Source organism: Phodopus roborovskii, unplaced genomic scaffold, assembly GCF_943737965.1.
Source record: "Phodopus roborovskii unplaced genomic scaffold, PHOROB, whole genome shotgun sequence".
NCBI lineage: Eukaryota > Metazoa > Chordata > Mammalia > Rodentia > Cricetidae > Phodopus > Phodopus roborovskii.
In genome coordinates this window covers 2,611,314-2,627,890 of record NW_026126618.1, presented here as the reverse complement: position 1 = coordinate 2,627,890, position 16,577 = coordinate 2,611,314, and the positions used below count along the sequence as shown (strand labels likewise).

At 42.5% G+C, this 16,577-nt stretch overlaps 1 protein-coding gene across 1 annotated transcript in view; it reads right to left on the bottom strand.

Moving 5' to 3' along the window:
* The window catches only part of Anks1b (ankyrin repeat and sterile alpha motif domain containing 1B), an 878,091-nt gene that overhangs the window by 50,123 nt on the left and 811,391 nt on the right, over nucleotides 1-16,577 (bottom strand). Inside the window, exon 20 of the mRNA XM_051206268.1 lies at nucleotides 3,562-3,633. Within this exon, the coding sequence (XP_051062225.1) occupies nucleotides 3,562-3,633 (72 nt within the window). The remainder of the gene's footprint in view (nucleotides 1-3,561; nucleotides 3,634-16,577) is intronic.

Sequence of the window (16,577 nt, the reverse complement as noted above, 5' to 3'; positions counted from 1 at the left end):
TCGAGTCACTGTCGGTGAGGTCACAACACCTTCGTGATGGAGCTGGAATACGGCTCTAACAAGTTAAAGCAGAGCTGCGAGCCAAACGCTAATCCAAATGCTTACATTATCCAAAGAAGCTGTAACAGCCATTCTGGGAATAACAAACCGAAGCGCACACTCTCTGTTTGTAACCACCAAGATCACTTACTTCATAAGGGTTGGAAGAAATGAGTGGCAGATCCACATAACTGTTTAGACAGTGCCATCGACTGCTGTCCTATGCCTCCATCTGGCTCAAGAGTCCCAGACCACCTGCTTTGAATCCAGCGTGACCCGATAGGACCTCCCCTAGCAGCTATGGGGGAAGGTAATTACAGGGGAGGGAAACATAATCCTTACTTCATTTTCCTTGTAGTCTTGAAATGGTGCTCCAGTCCAAACAGTTTGAAATTCCCCACAGGGATAGAATTGTTTCTGGAAACAGCCTCTGAGTTTTGTCATGCTTAGTGCTATTTCCAGAAACATGATTTTAGAAAGAAAAGTTGTGACTGAATTTATAAGAAAATAATATTTTCTTCCTGGAAATTCAACTTCCTCTCTCTTAAACAAAAACAAGCCCAAAAAAACAACAAAAGTATGGTCTTTGCCTCTTCAGACGATATACTCAGTGCCTTTATTTATTTATTTATTTATTTATTTATTTTAGAGTTGATGGGAATGGAAGGACTCCAAATGGGTTCAGTATCACACTTCAGTGAAAGACAGGACTGACCTTGGCCTTGGACTGGGATTCAGCCATGCTAGTTGGCTGCCAGAAAAAGACAAGAGAGTTCAGGGAACAAGGGTGCTGTAGGCCTCAACCCTCCTGGAGGTAGGAGAAAAGCAGGAGGGAGCCTGGGAGGAGCTGCCCGAGTAAGTAGCAGAAAAGATGGAAAAATAAAGGATTTTCATCTTTGTAATTTTGAAATTATATAAAATAATTTTAACCATGAAGGCTTGGGTTGCTCTTGAAGAGCCAGCGATACATTCATACGTACATACAATACCTGTGTTTCTTCCGGCAAGTGTTTTAAATTAAATCTAATAATTTTTCAGTTTAAAATTCTTATTAAAAATTAATAAAAGTCAATAGACCTAAGAGAAGTCTTTTGCTTCAAATAATGACTATAATAAAAACTCTTCTTTAATGAGAAATAGTCTAACCTTGGAAACAACGATGCAATAATAGTTAATTAGAATAAAAATGAATTAGGAAAAGTTTGGTGTAGATGTTTGTCATATTTAAAACTGTTACTGACATGGTGATCTTTAGAGGATTTTCTCAAGTAATTACAGAAGTTAAATTGACTCAAATAACTTTTAGTAAATGTCTTCAGGTTCTTTCTTTAGCACTTAGAATACTTAGAAAAAGCACTCTAAGTTAATGATTAATATACTAGGAATTTGGTCATGGCTTAAAAATTCATTTATTTGGTATTTGTTATATGTTTATATATATGTGTGTATATATATACACGATACGTGTAAGATACATCTTAAGGCTTTTTATGTCTCATTTTTAAATAAATACAGTGGAGGACATTCATTAAACAGGAGAAAACATACATCATTGATTAGCACTTTAAACTAAAAATTCAACCTCCTAACATGGAAAAATATAATTTGATATTGGAGTTTTAAATAGAGCAGGTTCTCTCCAACAGGTGTCCACTAACTGCCAACCGTTAGTTCGTACCCTGGATGAGTTTGAAGGACTTGTAATTAGGCCATTTATAAAATAATGCAATTAAATTAAACTTTATTTTATACCACTAGCTGAGAAATATAATACCACTAATTAAACTTAGTTATATGAAACTCACAGACGCCTCTTGGTAGATTTCTTATAAGATCAACGACTTGGAAATGCAGCTCTTGACCTCTGTGGCATTTTGTTGGACAGTGCAGGCTGACATATAGGGAAAGTTCTAAGGTCACTCCACACAGCAAGCATGAGCATTGCTTATGGGGAAGCGTTTCCTATGTTTTTGATTTTCTTCTAAACAAAAGGCTTTCTCAGGGATATCAGTAAATAATTAAAAGCCTTGATAACGACTTATCTTTCTCACATTTATAGAGAGGTAGGATATTTTCCAAGCCTTGTATAATTCTTCTTCTTCTTCTTTTTTTTTTAATGAAATTGAGACTTAATTGATTTTTTAAATAGAAGCTTTTAAATCTTTTCTGCTAGGACCTATTCCCACCTACCTGCTTATAAATTTAGATCTGAATATGAACAAACATTCTTCTCTATTTCTCAGAACACCTAATGAACAACTGACATGCTCTGGGGTGACAATTAGCTACTTCGTGGTTTCACTTTCTGTAATTTTGATGATCTTTAGGGCAGAGCTGCCCAATGAGCTCCACGATTGTGAACACACACACACACACACACACACTTGGATATGATCATAAAGAAGGGTCTCCTACTGACATTCATAAATGGGAAAGGCAGGGGCTGCGGTAGTTGTTTGAAAAGGTCTCCAAGTACTACTAACGGTGCGTGGTCACGCAGTTGTTCTTTGCTGATTGTGGTCTACCAAGGAGGAGCAGGGATGGCCATGTCTGAACACTTAAAAGCTGATGCCAGCACTGTGCACTTGGGAGAGACTCAGGGACTCAGGGCCATGGAGCACCAGGGCAGGCAATGTGCAGACATCATGGTCTTCAAGAACCAGAAGTCCCATGCACAGGGGGATGGGTGTGCCTTATGTGGCACCCAACAGAAGCCCTTCACATGCCACCCCAAGACTTTGCAGTGATTCTCAACCAAGTGTCTCAACCTCCCAGACTACAGACTAGCCAATGGGGACACGTTCAGTGGCTGTGAAAATAGGATTGTATTTTAAAATATAAACTTAAAAATCTATGCCAAAATGTTTACATTCCAAGTCATTTTTTTTTCTAAAGTATGAAAACGTGAAACACAAATACTCAAGTATTAAGCAGCTCAGAATAAAATGGGTCACAATTTCACTTGCGTTCCGAAGATCAAATCGATACTGCCAAACGGAGAAAGGCTGAGAACCACCGTACAGCTGTGAGAGTGCGTCCCCTCCCCCACGGCTCTTCTCCCTCAAAGTCATCAATCGCAGGGAGTCTCATGCAAGTCAAGTGTTTCTCACAAATAAAGTGCACGAACCCTGAAGAATTATTGGACACGAAGGGTTGAATAGCTCACGGACAGGAAGTAAAAAAATGGGAAAAATGATGCTGATGTTATACATCTCTCTATCAGTTTACCCTTTGCTCTTTTCCTGTAAAAGCATGTTAAGACAGACACCTGGAATGAAAGCCAAAACTCACACAGGACAGGTTTCAACTGTGGATTTCCAAGCCAAGTGTGTTTCTCATTCTAGGACAGTGTTCACACGTCAACAACGCACAGCAAATGAAGTATAATAGACAAAGCATTTCAGAAGACATTACAAATTCTCCGCATTGCCGGGACGACGTACCTCGGGCTAGTGACACAACACTGTGGCACACTACATAGTGAAAGTTCAGGGAAGGGTAAAGAATCATTTGTAGCCTTACATTATGAACCTGATGGATCGCTGAGAAAGGGAATCCAGCGTTCTGATTCGTCCATATTTCACAGACAGACGACTGCTGGTATAAACAGAAAACTATCTTACGTTGTCAATATTTAAAACATGAGAGCTACCAATGTATATCCGGGAAGGGAAGGAGGAAAACAGAATACAAGAATCACATTTCTAAAAAAAAAAAAAAAAAAAAAAAAAAAAAAAAAATTAAAAGAATATTTAGTGTACTCAAGGTTTAATAATTGACTTCCAAGTCATTCCTTTTGCTTAAAATTATTTTGGTGTGGCTGGGAGTGGGGTATGGTGAAGGGGGGTGGTGAGACCATTTATTCATTAGTGCCATATCAAGGGAAATGATCAATAAACTCACATCTCAGAAAAAGCATACTATTTTTACTTTTGACATAAAGAAAAGCAGCATTTCCCTCTTCATAGTGTCATTTTCAGAAAATAATTATTTCACTGAATTTGAGGCAGATGGGGAAGGAATCTTTAAAATCAGTCAAACATGGGGATTTTCTTATCTTCAATGGTCAAGAACAAACAGTAAAGGACAGTCATGTCTCCCCGGAGCTCTAGGGCAGAACTCTGTGGCTGAAAGACCACAGGTCCTGTGGAAGAGCCCCTGCTGAGAGGGAGGGACTGGGCCAGGAGAGGTCAGCAGCCTTTTATTCGCACAATGAACCAGCATCTTCACTGGGCTCTCCACCCTAAGCAGGAATCTAAAACTGTAACAAGTGTTCAGAATAAAATGCTCGACCAACCAACAAACTTTCCTATGAACTGTGGTGCTCCTGGCCCAGCATTGCACGAATGCTCTAGCCTTAAGAGGGTATGCAATCCTAGAACTTGGGAGGCAGGGGCAGATTTGCAGAGTTACAGAGGGAAACTGTCGCAAACCAGCATCTCTTCCCCCAAAATAAAACCCAAACACTGTGAAGTTGGGTAATAGGTCTGAATCACTTAGAAAGCCCTGTGTGTGTGTGTATTCCCAAGACCCCAGGGGATCTACAAAGAGGATCTTCTTCCTATTTTCCAAAAATTAATTCTCCAGCAAGTCAGGTCTTGGGGCTGCTAACCCTGCCTTCCCTACCCCTCCTCGATAGCTTCTGAGGGACACAGTGTCCCTCAGTATCTACAGGGGATTGGTTCTAGGATGTAACCTACACACAGCTTTTTGTGCATTGCAAAGAACACAAAACACAGGTGCTATTCTATACTACCTAGCAAAGAATGACAAAACACATAGGTGATCTACTGCACTGTTTCTGGAAGAATGACAAAATCGTGCAGCATGTCCACTATTTGCTGTTAGTTGTGTCTATGGATGGGAAAAGGAAGGAACACGGAGGGCTGCCATCTTTACCAGCACTAAATGTACTCATGGGTTGCCTTTAACCTGCTCACCCACATTAGGAGTGAGTTCTGCCGTGTGAGTCAAAGACTCTAGCTCTTGCATAGACTTCTAACAGCACTAAGAGCTAACATGCCACCAGCCACCTGACAGAAGACTTCAACATCTGGGGAGACCAAAAGCGACTGGCTGAGGCCCCATGGAGTTGACACAGATAATAGTGTCCAGGAAGTTGTAGGGCTTCACTAGACGGCCGAGGGACTAGTGAGAGGGGCTTGGATTTCTGGGCCTGAGGCAAATACATGGGAATAGCGATGCTTCCTCTCCAGTCTCAACTCCATAGTTACCTAAACACCTAAAGTTTTATTCCCTCTCCACCGTTAATTTTGACTGGCGCAGATCCTCACAGTGCAAGACCACTTAATATTTTAGGTAGGTGGTATAGCTTCCTGGCCACTTTCAGTCACTGAGCATTAATTCTTTTTATATAAAATCATTATCTCCTTGCTGACCCTAACTTTCCCCTTTCTCAGCACGGGCCAGTCTTGGGATGCAGGACACCAGAGGTAGTGAGGGAGGGTCCACTCTGTCTTTTTCTAGAAGGAAGGGCAGAGTGGTGTGGTCTCTCTTGGCATGTCTTCTCTGTGTTTCCTTGGCAGGAGGACTTGGGGAATGATATGGTCTTTTTCCTGGGTTAGTCAGATTGTCTTTGATGGTTGGTGCTACCGTTCAGCACATGCAGGGGAGGGTTCAGCCACCCTGCCTTCTCACTGCACAGCCACTCAACTTATATGGCATGCACATATCCTTGTCACGTGGAAAAGGGGAGGGCAGACGTTTGGACTGTTCTCAGGCACATCTGCCTGTCCTCGGGGGCTCAGTAAGAGTTATGTGAATCCAAATCGATCTCAGGCAGACATGCAACAATTTCTCCTCTTGGTCAGTGCTCCCAATGCAGATACACATGTACCCAGGGACCCTTGCCAGCCCTATGCTGGGAGAGCATACGAGCACACTGCCCTATATTCCATGGAAATAGATTAAAAGCCTCAACCCTTTCTTCAGGGACTCCGTTCTCTGTCTGTCCCCAGCCCTGAGCCTCTGGCCTGGAGACAGGGCCTTGACGTTGGCAGGACATGCCTCAGCGACTTTGGGAAACCTGAGCAGGTATGAGCCTCTTGCATCAAGGTGTGAGGTATTTAGTTTCTACAGGGCAATGGCCACTTAGTGTGCTGTTGCACAACGTTATCTTCCAACCAGAATACTACCAGAGCTAAGCAAAGGCAGAGAGCACCCTAGGCAACACTTATTTTACAAATGTATTCTCTCAATGAAGGGAGAAAATCCCTCGCCTCTGCTCACATATCCTGAAGAGTTCATTCATGTTTCTGTCTATTGTAGCTGCTACAATAGCTAGTTTCTGTTGATAAACAGTCTTAAACTCATATGGAGTAAAAACTTCAAAATTCCTACGAGTCGTGTGAGTCTTTATAAATGGCAAAAAAGTCTGATTTTTAAAACACAGCTTCTTAGTTAGAAATATTTTTATGAAAAGGAGATACATCCTCGATTGCCCAGTTGTTTTATTGGCAGTAGATAATTAGCCATATCTGCTTGCCAGCAAGTTCAGGTGGGTGAGCTGTAACAGGTAAATTTCTAACACGAGATGACCGTCCTCCTGGACAGGGCCACGAGGCTGAATGCAGGTGAGATTTCACTATGTAAACTCACTCCATCCAGGAGGATGCTATTGCAGCATACAATATGTGCTAGCATTTAAAAGAAAGAAAAGAAAATGCCAGGGATACCATTTTATTTGAGGTAGGGGGTGTTGTAGAAAGTGGATGACTTAAAGCCATATTTTTAAATAATTTAAATTATGTGTTTGGGCGTTGGCTTGTGTAGGTGAGCTCAGTGCCCTCAAAGGCCAGAAGAGAGTATCAAATGCCCCGGAGTTGGGGTCCCAGGCAGTTGTCATGGGTGCTGAGATCTGACACAGATCTCCTACCAGAGCAGGGCATGCTGTTAACCGTCTCTCCAGCCCCTAAAGCTAAGTTTTTAATGAACTCTGAACATTTCCACCTGCAAAAACTAGTTCCTGGCATCCTTATTTTACCAGGTCAACTCATCACCTGCTCTAAATGGAAGAAGGATTTTCTTTTTTTCCACAGCTAAATTTCCAGAGGCCTGGCACACAGGAGGCGCCTAGACACATGCACGGGATAAGCGGAGTGCATTAAGAGTTCCTGGGAAATGGTAATGCACTAGAGAGATGGTAAGTACCGTTACTCATTGCCATTTGCACTCATCTACTCCATTATTGCCATTGTGCCATGAGTGTACCAAGCCTCCGCCTGCACACTGCTAGTGAGATGTTTCAGAGACTAACCTTGGAGAGTTCTTGTTGGAAAAAGAAGAGGAGGAGGAGGAAAAGAAGACCCTTATTGTTTTCCTGATGAAGACTGACAAAAGGCTGCCAGCTTTTGCTGGAGAGTGAGGGACCGCCTGTCACTTCACCTCTCTAGCAGAGGCTGTGGCAGAGCTTGGGGACGGTTCTGCAAAAGAGCATCACTTACCTCTTTGCTGTTTGATTTATTTAACTGTGTTCTCCCAAGTACCCTGTCCACATAGAACACAAAGGCTGATTTAGGTTATCTGAGCTGGAGCTAGTATGAATTCCAAATAAGTGGAGTTTAAGTAGAGATGCAGTAGTCTTTCAGCCTTTTTCATTTTAACATTTACTTATTTATTTGCACAAGTATGGAGGTCAGAGGATACAACCATGGATTGTGGGTTCTGGGGACCAGAGTCAGGCCTTCATGTTTGGCGCTACGTGCCTTTACCCTCTGAGCCATCTTGCCCACCCATAGCTGTCTTATAATTGTGACAGCATCAATAACATAATTTTACTTCTTTGGTGATACTGTAGTTAATACCCACTGGAGGGAAAGTAATTAGGCCGGGTGTGGTGGTGCATGCTTTAACCCCGGTATTCAGCAGCTCTGTGAGTTCAAGGCTAGCAGAGTCTATCTAGGGAGTTAGGACTACGTAGAGACCCAGTCTCAAAAAGTTGGGGGAGAAAAGGAAAGTAAGAAGGGAAGGGAAGGAAGGAAGGAGGGAGGAGGGGGGGGGAATGTAATTTTCTATTGGTTCATAACTTTCCCTTGACTCTGGCCTGTGCCCTTAAAGCATACATTTAGATCTTGTTATCTTGTACTGTGAGTTACCATGACTTCACCCCAGAGAATATTAGCACAACACAACTGCATTCGCATCTAGTCATAAAATAGAAGCAATGTTCCTAGTCTTCAAAGTTTTCTTCTTAGACATGGCTTTCTTTTCTACTCAACTGATGGCAATCTAGTACTTTACAGTAAATCATTTCTTTCTCATCATCCATAAGGCCTTCCCTACTGGAACATTCTCAAAAATACAAAAAGTAAAATCTAAAAAAAGCTTCCATTACAGAGCAAAGCCCAGCTCAGTTCCGTGTTCTGTAAGCAAAGCCTCCACCTGAGACTGTTCTGCTGAAGACATTTCCAGTTTCTTACTTGATGTATCTTATCACCCTTTTTACTTTTTAGTCTCCAGTTGGTTCCTATTGGCTGAACATTCCTGGACCACCAGAGATCTGGACTCTTCTATCATTTTGGTTGTATTAACTCTGGCCTGTGCCCTAACACCCACGTTTGTATCTCCAGTCCAGACCTCTCCCAGAACTCCAAACTTGGATACCCAGCAGCTGACTTGACACCTCTTCTCACACACTCAGGTGGCATGTCAATCTGAAATGCCCTGACCTCATCAGCCAGAGGCCCACAGTCCTCAACCCAATCGTCAGCCAGAGATACCAAGTCCCCGACGCAGTCAGTCAGGGACTTGAATTTTCCGTTCTTAGTCCCATGCTCCCTCTGTCCAGCAGCAAATCCTCCTCTCTTACTCACTGAGATCTCACTACCTGAGGTTAGCCCCACTTCTCTTCACCGGATCGCCCTTTGACATCTCATCTAGTCTCATTGCGTCCGCCATCATTCTTTTAGTGTGTAGTGTAGTGTGTAGTGACCAAAGCGACCCATTTTAAACAAAAGCTGGGCTATGCCACTCGGCTTGCCTTCTCTGAGAAGAAAAATCGAAGTCTTCACGTAGCCTCTAAGGTGTCCCACTCCACATGCTTCCTCTCTGGCTCATTCCACTTTAGACAGCCACACGCAGACACTTGCTTTAAACCGTCTGCTAATGTTCCTCTGCTGTAGGAGATTCTGTTTGTTAGATGTGGCAGGGCTGGGTCCCTCATGCCCTGCATTGTTCTCTAAGGACACAGGCTCACAAAGACCTTTCCTGAGACCCCCCCCCCCCCGCCCACATTTTCTATCCCATTCAGGACCATGTTTCCCATGTGGCCAAATGATTGTTCTTTCAACCAGAAGTTTAAGGTCTGGGGAAAGTTTAGAGCATAAGAAACGATCTCACTGGTATCCTGACATCCATCCAAGATAGCTGTGGGTCATCTAAAGCATGCAAGTGCTGGAGTAGGCATCAGCCCTGTTTGTGAGCAGCATTTCTGGGAAGATGATTGCTACAGACATGACCTTTTCCACAAGCACCGTCAGGGGGAACAGCCATCGGGGTTGAGAATCTGATGGTGACTCTCCAATAGAGTCGGATATTGACAGCTCCATCCACCCAGCCATTCCAATTAGGCTCTGGAAACCTTTGGGGATGGCTGCTGATGCAGGGTAGTTAGTTTAATAAGGAAACTTCCGTGAATACTGCCCTCCAGTCAGATCCTACATGTGATAAAAAGTTCCATCCTAGCCTAGACATGAAAAGAAAAAAGACTCTCCCTTGTTTTTCTTTTGTTAGTGTAATACTTTCACACTCCAGGGTGCTCAGAGATTGTCCAGGAAGACATTTGAAAGGTTCAGAAGGAATGCTAAAGGAACAAAGGAGTCTATTCCTTCTCCCAGATGACAGCACTCTTAAAGCAACACAAAACAGGTTCAGAGGCAGAAGAAGAGGACATGTCACCAGAGGAAGCCTCAGCCTTAGCCAGTGATCGTGGCATCTCCGTGAACAGACCTGATTAGATGTGTCAAAAAATGGAGTCAAACACACCCAGCACAGCTAAGCCCCTGGTGCAGACTTCCTTCTAGCAGCCTCGGTCCTGGGGTTCCAGCTTCCGTGTGGGCACTAATTGAACCCCACCTGGATGCCAGAAACTTCTGTTTCTTCTTCACTACCTAGAGGCTGCAGGTCAGCCTCTGATCACTTCTGTCCATCTCCCCTAGACTGAGACCGACCCTTCTATCTTGTGAGCTTTGAGATTAAAAATAAAAACCTCTGGGAACCCTTACCACTGCAACTGATTTCAGTTTTTCACAGCAGCCACAGTCAACCTCTCAAGTTCCCTGTTGGCATCTATTTCTAGTTTCAAAGAGTGGAAGACAGAGTTACTACATTGCTGACCCTTTACAAAAAGTTTCAGATGAGCTATTTTATTTTCAGAGAATGACAGGCTCAAGAAAATGCCACCTCCCACCCTTTCCCTACCTCTCTGGAGAGCTATTTTACCAAACTTCACGATCATGACCTTCCCCTTATGCGGATGGGGAAGATTCTTAGAAGGGACAAGTCGGGCCAACATGTGTTTCCCTAGTAACACCTACATGGGGGACTCAATATTGCAGATGTCAGCATTGTAAGTGTAAGCAAATAGAAGAGGAAGCAAACCGTCATTCCACTGGAATGGTACAAGTTCTGGTACTGTGTGTTCGAATGCCTCCCCACATCTCAGGTCCCTCATCTTCTCTGCTCTTCCTTTTTGACTCTGTTCCTGGTTCCAATCGCACATTAGATACTCTCTCAGATGCCAGCGTGGCAGAGAACTATAGGGTTATGGTATTCCTATTACCCACTTGTTGCTATACCCTATAACTTGCATTCCCTAAAAAGACACTCGTAGGGCTCCCCTTGGCATGACTCAGTTATTTGTAAAATCTCTTCACAGGCAAAAACCACAGGGCGATGAGATGGAAAGCTATCTGTATGCTCACTGGGCAGCTCTCTAGGCATTAGAGTTCTCTTTGCTGCTGTGAATTTTAGACAGCCGGTATCACATGTTTATGGCAAGAGGGACCATTGCATGTATTCCACCTCAAGGCTGCAATGCCATCTCTACTGACACAAAATGGTTCAGACCAGCAAAAAGCAGAAATATTAATAACTTGTTCAGAAGAGAGGCAGTCAGCTCTTTGTCATAGCATGAATTGCTGCAAAGAAACTAGTTTTTGCAAAGTAATGTCTTTTTTTTTTTTTTTTTTTGCCAGTAATGTCTCTCCAAAATATACATCATAGTCCTTTCTTGCAAACAGAGGCTGTCATCTTCTTTATTTCAACTCATTTGTTAACTGTGTGTTCACGTTTGTTTCTTGCTTCTGGTTAAAAAGAAGCACTGGACAGAGACATTTGTTAGAGGATATTTTCTGAGGTTCCACTGTGTCCTCATTTCATCCTCATAGGAAATTTGGAAAAAACAAAAGAGGTAGCTGGACACTCAATCACCTCGAATGACGCCAGTTTAGGAGGTCTCGGTAGGTAGCTATGGTTTCCCTCAGCTGTGCTTTGCACGGCGTCTCATTTGATGCATTGGTGGAGGATCCGAGCGGCGTGCCTTTCAGGTTAAGTTCTTAAATTTAGTATACTACAGAGCTGGGAATGATCTCGCTGATGTTCTCAGTCAAAATCAAGTTCTATAAATGCTTCAACAGTCTAGGATCACTGGACAAACAATTTGATAAGAAATAATACAAATGGGAAAACCCAGTATTGTTATGGGCTGAGAAGGGAGGTATGGCTCAAGCTCCTTGACAGTAGCTGGGAAAATGTCAAGTTGGGAATGCTAATAGTGTTCAATGAAGATGCAGACATGGCCAAAGCTGAGGACCTGGGTTGAAGCATAGCTCACATCCTGCTTATCAGAAGGATGCTGGCAAGGAGTTAGATGTGGTTACTATAGAAAGGGGAAGGCAGCCATTTGCCTTTTGTCTTAATACTTTGTATGCTCGCCACACAAACATTCAATCAGGTATAATGCCAATATCATAAATACTTTGTAAATGAAAATATATTTATACATTTTGAAACATGTAGTTCATAAAGATCTTGACATGTTGAATGTAAGAATGGTTATAAATCATAAATCTTTCTCCAAGGTGTTCCAATCATAAGCTAGCTTATAGCGTGGGCAGGAATGCCTTGGGCAGGGCTTGCAATCATAAGGACTACTATTTCCACACCAGTGGAGAGATATTGGTTGGACTTGCAAGCTGGAAACTAGAAATAGTTTTGTGAAACAGCTCAATTTTATACATTCATTCTGCTGCAGTTGAAAAAGCATAATGAAGAAAATTAGAAAGTATCTCATAATAATAATAATTTTGAAGATAATCCAAATGCATATATTCAGAGTTTCTAAAATGCTTTGGTAAATATTACTCTATTTGTGCTCCAAAATAATGATAGGAGAATGGATTAGTCACACTCAAGAACTGAAGAGCTGTCCAAGGTGACAGAGGTTTGTTTTTTTTTTTTTTTTTTTTTTTTTGTTTTGTTTTGTTTTGTTTATTTCCAAAAACTTGACTTCATTACTTCAAATCTGAGAGCCTAAAAAAGCTCATCAAAATAAGTACGGAAACTGAATTCAATACCCTTATAATGTAACTAATGTCTATTGGATACTGGCAGAATTGGAAAGTCAAGTGAGTTTATTCAGCTGCCCACCGTGGCTATTTCTGTCTGCTTGGAAACTAACCCCATTTCTGGTAAGAGGAATCTGTCCACTCGGAGAGCTGCCACATCACAAACAAAACCACACACACACACACACACACACACACACACAGAGAGAGAGAGAGAGAGAGAGAGAGAGAGAGAGAGAGAGAGAGAGAGAGACCTCTACCTCTGTGATTAGCTTAGAGAGAGACAAATGATTCAAACCAGACTGCTTTCAACAGATAGGCCTCAATACCACACTTTCAAGATGGAAGAATCAGCTCTTTTTGATGTTGGTTCTAACTGCAGAGGAACTGGGCCTGAAACTACCCACCCCACATGTACGGAAAGCTTATTAGGGAAAGTAGCCAACCCAAAGGAACATAGACAACCTCAGAGAAATGTTCATGGGGGTTTGTCAGCAGGCTGCAGGCACTATTAAAATCATAAGATTCAGTTCCACCAAAAGGGGATTTTCAAATATTGTCCTATTTCTTTATTAAGTTGGAAATAGAATCTTTTCAATTGATTTTGAAAAAACAAAACAAAACAAAAAACAAAAAACAACAAACAAACAAACAAACAAAAAACTCGGTCTGGTTTTAATTGGCAACAACCTCTTTGTTAAGCATCAGCATGTGGAAGAAGGCAGAAACACCAGACCTTAATGATCCTGGCTTTAATACCACCTGGCCACAAACACCTGGCTATAGGACCCCCTGGACTTCACAGGGAGATTCAGCACAGCCCTTTCCATGTAAGTCATCTTGAAGCATGTTGTTGTTGTCATCACTCACATTCATCCAGAGAGCCCTTACAGCCCTTACAGACGTACCGATAGAATTAACTTTGAGAGGTATGTGCCACCAGCCCTATTTCCTCTACATTGAAAAAAAGAACCTTTTCTTTTATTTTTACCACTGGAAAAAGAAAAGGGAGAGGGCGAGGAGAATGGTAGAATTCTTCTAGCCTTTAAATTTTAGCGAGGTCAGATTATAACAGCTGAAACTCTGACCCATGGACTCAAGAACTGGACTGAATATAATGAGGAACATTCCAAAAATTTAACAAGTAGAGAAATGGCCTGGTGTGTGCCTTTGAGAGCAGGCTGCTCAATGTCAGTGAGCCTCAGGCACTCCGAAAACCACAAGGTCAGTTCCATTGAAGCAGGGTTTTCAAACATTGTCCTATTTCTTTATTCAGTTGAAAATAGAATCTTTTCTATTGAGTTAAAAAAAAAAAAGGAGAAAAAGGTCTGGTTTTAATTTCTCTAGAAAAATAATTGGAGGTGTTTGTTTAGGCCTGTTTGAGGGTCTGTCAGAACAAACTCTTACTGGCTGCTTTCATGGACTTGGCAGAGAACAAGACTCCAGATGTGTAATGTAAGGAGGGTACTGCAAGAGGCAGCCCTCCCATTATGTAAAGACCTAGAATACGGAAATAGAAGGCCCTAACCATATGGGCATCCCAAACCCTGGCCTGGCGTTGTCAGAGCTGAAGGGTGCACTTAGAGAAGAAGCGGTGGATTGATTAAATGAACAAGGAAAGGCACAGCACCTTGGCTTTGTATCTAAAAGTACTGGTTTCTGTTTGTGCACAGTGTGAGGCCCTCGGCAGCAGGAGCGGTCAGTGCTTCTGGGCTCAAAGATAGCATCAGCATCACAAACTATCTCTGAAGCTGCGGTGTCAGGTTTATTCTTAACCTTCTTGTTAGGGCACATGTTATCTTTCCATGCTTAGATCTGAGGAATTTCTCTTTAGGAGATGGGAGAAAAATTTGAAATCATGAGCAGGAAAAGCCTTTACAAGTAGGACCTCTCTGATTAAAAAAAAAAAATCTAAATTAAAGTGAAGCTACTAAATAGACATTAGAAAGTTTCTGATGTAATACAGCAATAAAACACTTGTTTCTTCCAACATAGCTGTCATTTTCTGAAGGTTCATTCTGTAACTTCCAAAAATGCTGAGCACTGGGTAGGACTTCTAGGAGAAACCTGTCTTTTTCTTAGAAGAAATTGGATAGTGGAAATAAATAACAATCTTTCTTCTTTTTCAGAGAGGGATAAGTGCTTTTGGAGGACATCTGTATTTCTTTAATTAAAAGTTTTATGTACTATGTGTGTTTTTTTTTTTTTAAGTTCTAAATTTCAGGGCTGGTAGGGTAACCCAGTGTTTTTGCCAGGAAAGCATGAGAATCTGAGTTCGGGTCTCCAGTACCCATGTCGAAAGCCCTGCGTGATGGCAGGGCTGGGAAGGAGATGGGTGGATCCCTGGGACTCACTGGCCAGCCGGCCTAGTAGACTCAGTGAGCTCCACATTCAGGGAGCGGCTGTGTCTAACACACAACAAAAACATGCGGGCTGATTGAGGTAGACACCCAGTATCATCCTCTGTCCTCCACAAGTGCAGATGTTTATGTACCCCTCCCCACACAGGCACACATACAACACCCCCCCCCACGTTCTAAATTTCATTTAAGGAAAAAAAATCCTCTTTTCACCTAATGTTTTATATAGTCATGATAGAACATATTATTCCCAAAGGATTTCATTAGCTGCATTCTTTTGTAACTTGAATTAGCAGAGATGGGTTCCCCCGTAAGTTCATGTATTTGAATGCTTGGTCTCCAGTTGGTGGAACTATTTGGGAAGCATTAGGAGGTGTGTTACTGTGGGGGGGGGTAAGGTTTTGAAGCTTCAGAACCCCACACCTTTCCCAGTTCTCTCTCTCTGTCTGTCTCTCTCTCTCCAGTGCCCATGGCTGCCTGCTGCCATGGATAGTCATCTACTAGCCCTTTGAAACTGTATATCCCAAGTAACATCTTTCTACTATAAGCTGCCTTGGTCTCATCTCAGCATAGCAATAAAATAATAAGTAAGGCAATACAAGGCAATATCTATCTATCTATCTATCTATCTATCTATCTATCTACCTACCTACCTACCTACCTACCTATCCCTACCTATCTATCCGTCCGTCCATCCATCCATCCATCCATCCTTCCATCTAGCCATCCACTATGCATCCTTTTATCTAACTTTAATAGCTTATAATATACTTTCACACACATTATCTGACACACACAAACCTGAGAAGCAGGCATTGTCCACATCTTCACCCAAATATGTTAAAGTTTAGAAATACAACATGACTTGGTCTAGGTTGCACAGTGAGAGAGAAATCAACTAAGAACCTACTAAAGATGCTGCAGAGAAAACAGTCTCGCCGTCTGAAGAAACGCCCAGTGGGAATTTGTGTGTACTGAGTATATCCTGCACCCACACACGAAGTTTCTTACAGATATGGGAAGACAGAGTGCTACCAAGATGGACAGGGTCTCTACTTTTTTGTTGTTTGTTTTTCGAGACAGGATTTCTCTGTGTAGCCCTGGCTGTCCTGGAACTCACTTTGTAGACCAGGCTGGTCTCGAACTCACAGAGATCTGCCTGCCTCTGCCTCCCGAGTGCTGGGATTAAAGGCGTGCACCACCACCCTGCTCAAGGGTCTCTACTTTATATGCTATAAACCCTGTAACTTTTTACCTGACAGGTTTCCTGACGGCAATCATGAGCCGATTCACAGTTTCCACTTTTTCCTTCTGCTACCTGTACCTACATATACATAATCTAGTATACCATGTGGGAAATTGCTGTTTGTTGAACTGTTATCAGACTGTTTTATAGCACTGAGCATCAGGGGCCGCTGGAGAAGAAGGCTGGCAGAAGGTAAGACCCATAGTAAGCTGCCACTTATTTCCCACGAGGCCAAGCCCGCACCCACCTCAGTGCAGAGGGACTGTTTGGGGATTAAATAAGGGAAAACCCAGGAAGGACCAGCAGGGGTCAGTAGAGATGGTGACTGCAGGGCACCCACATGGATGC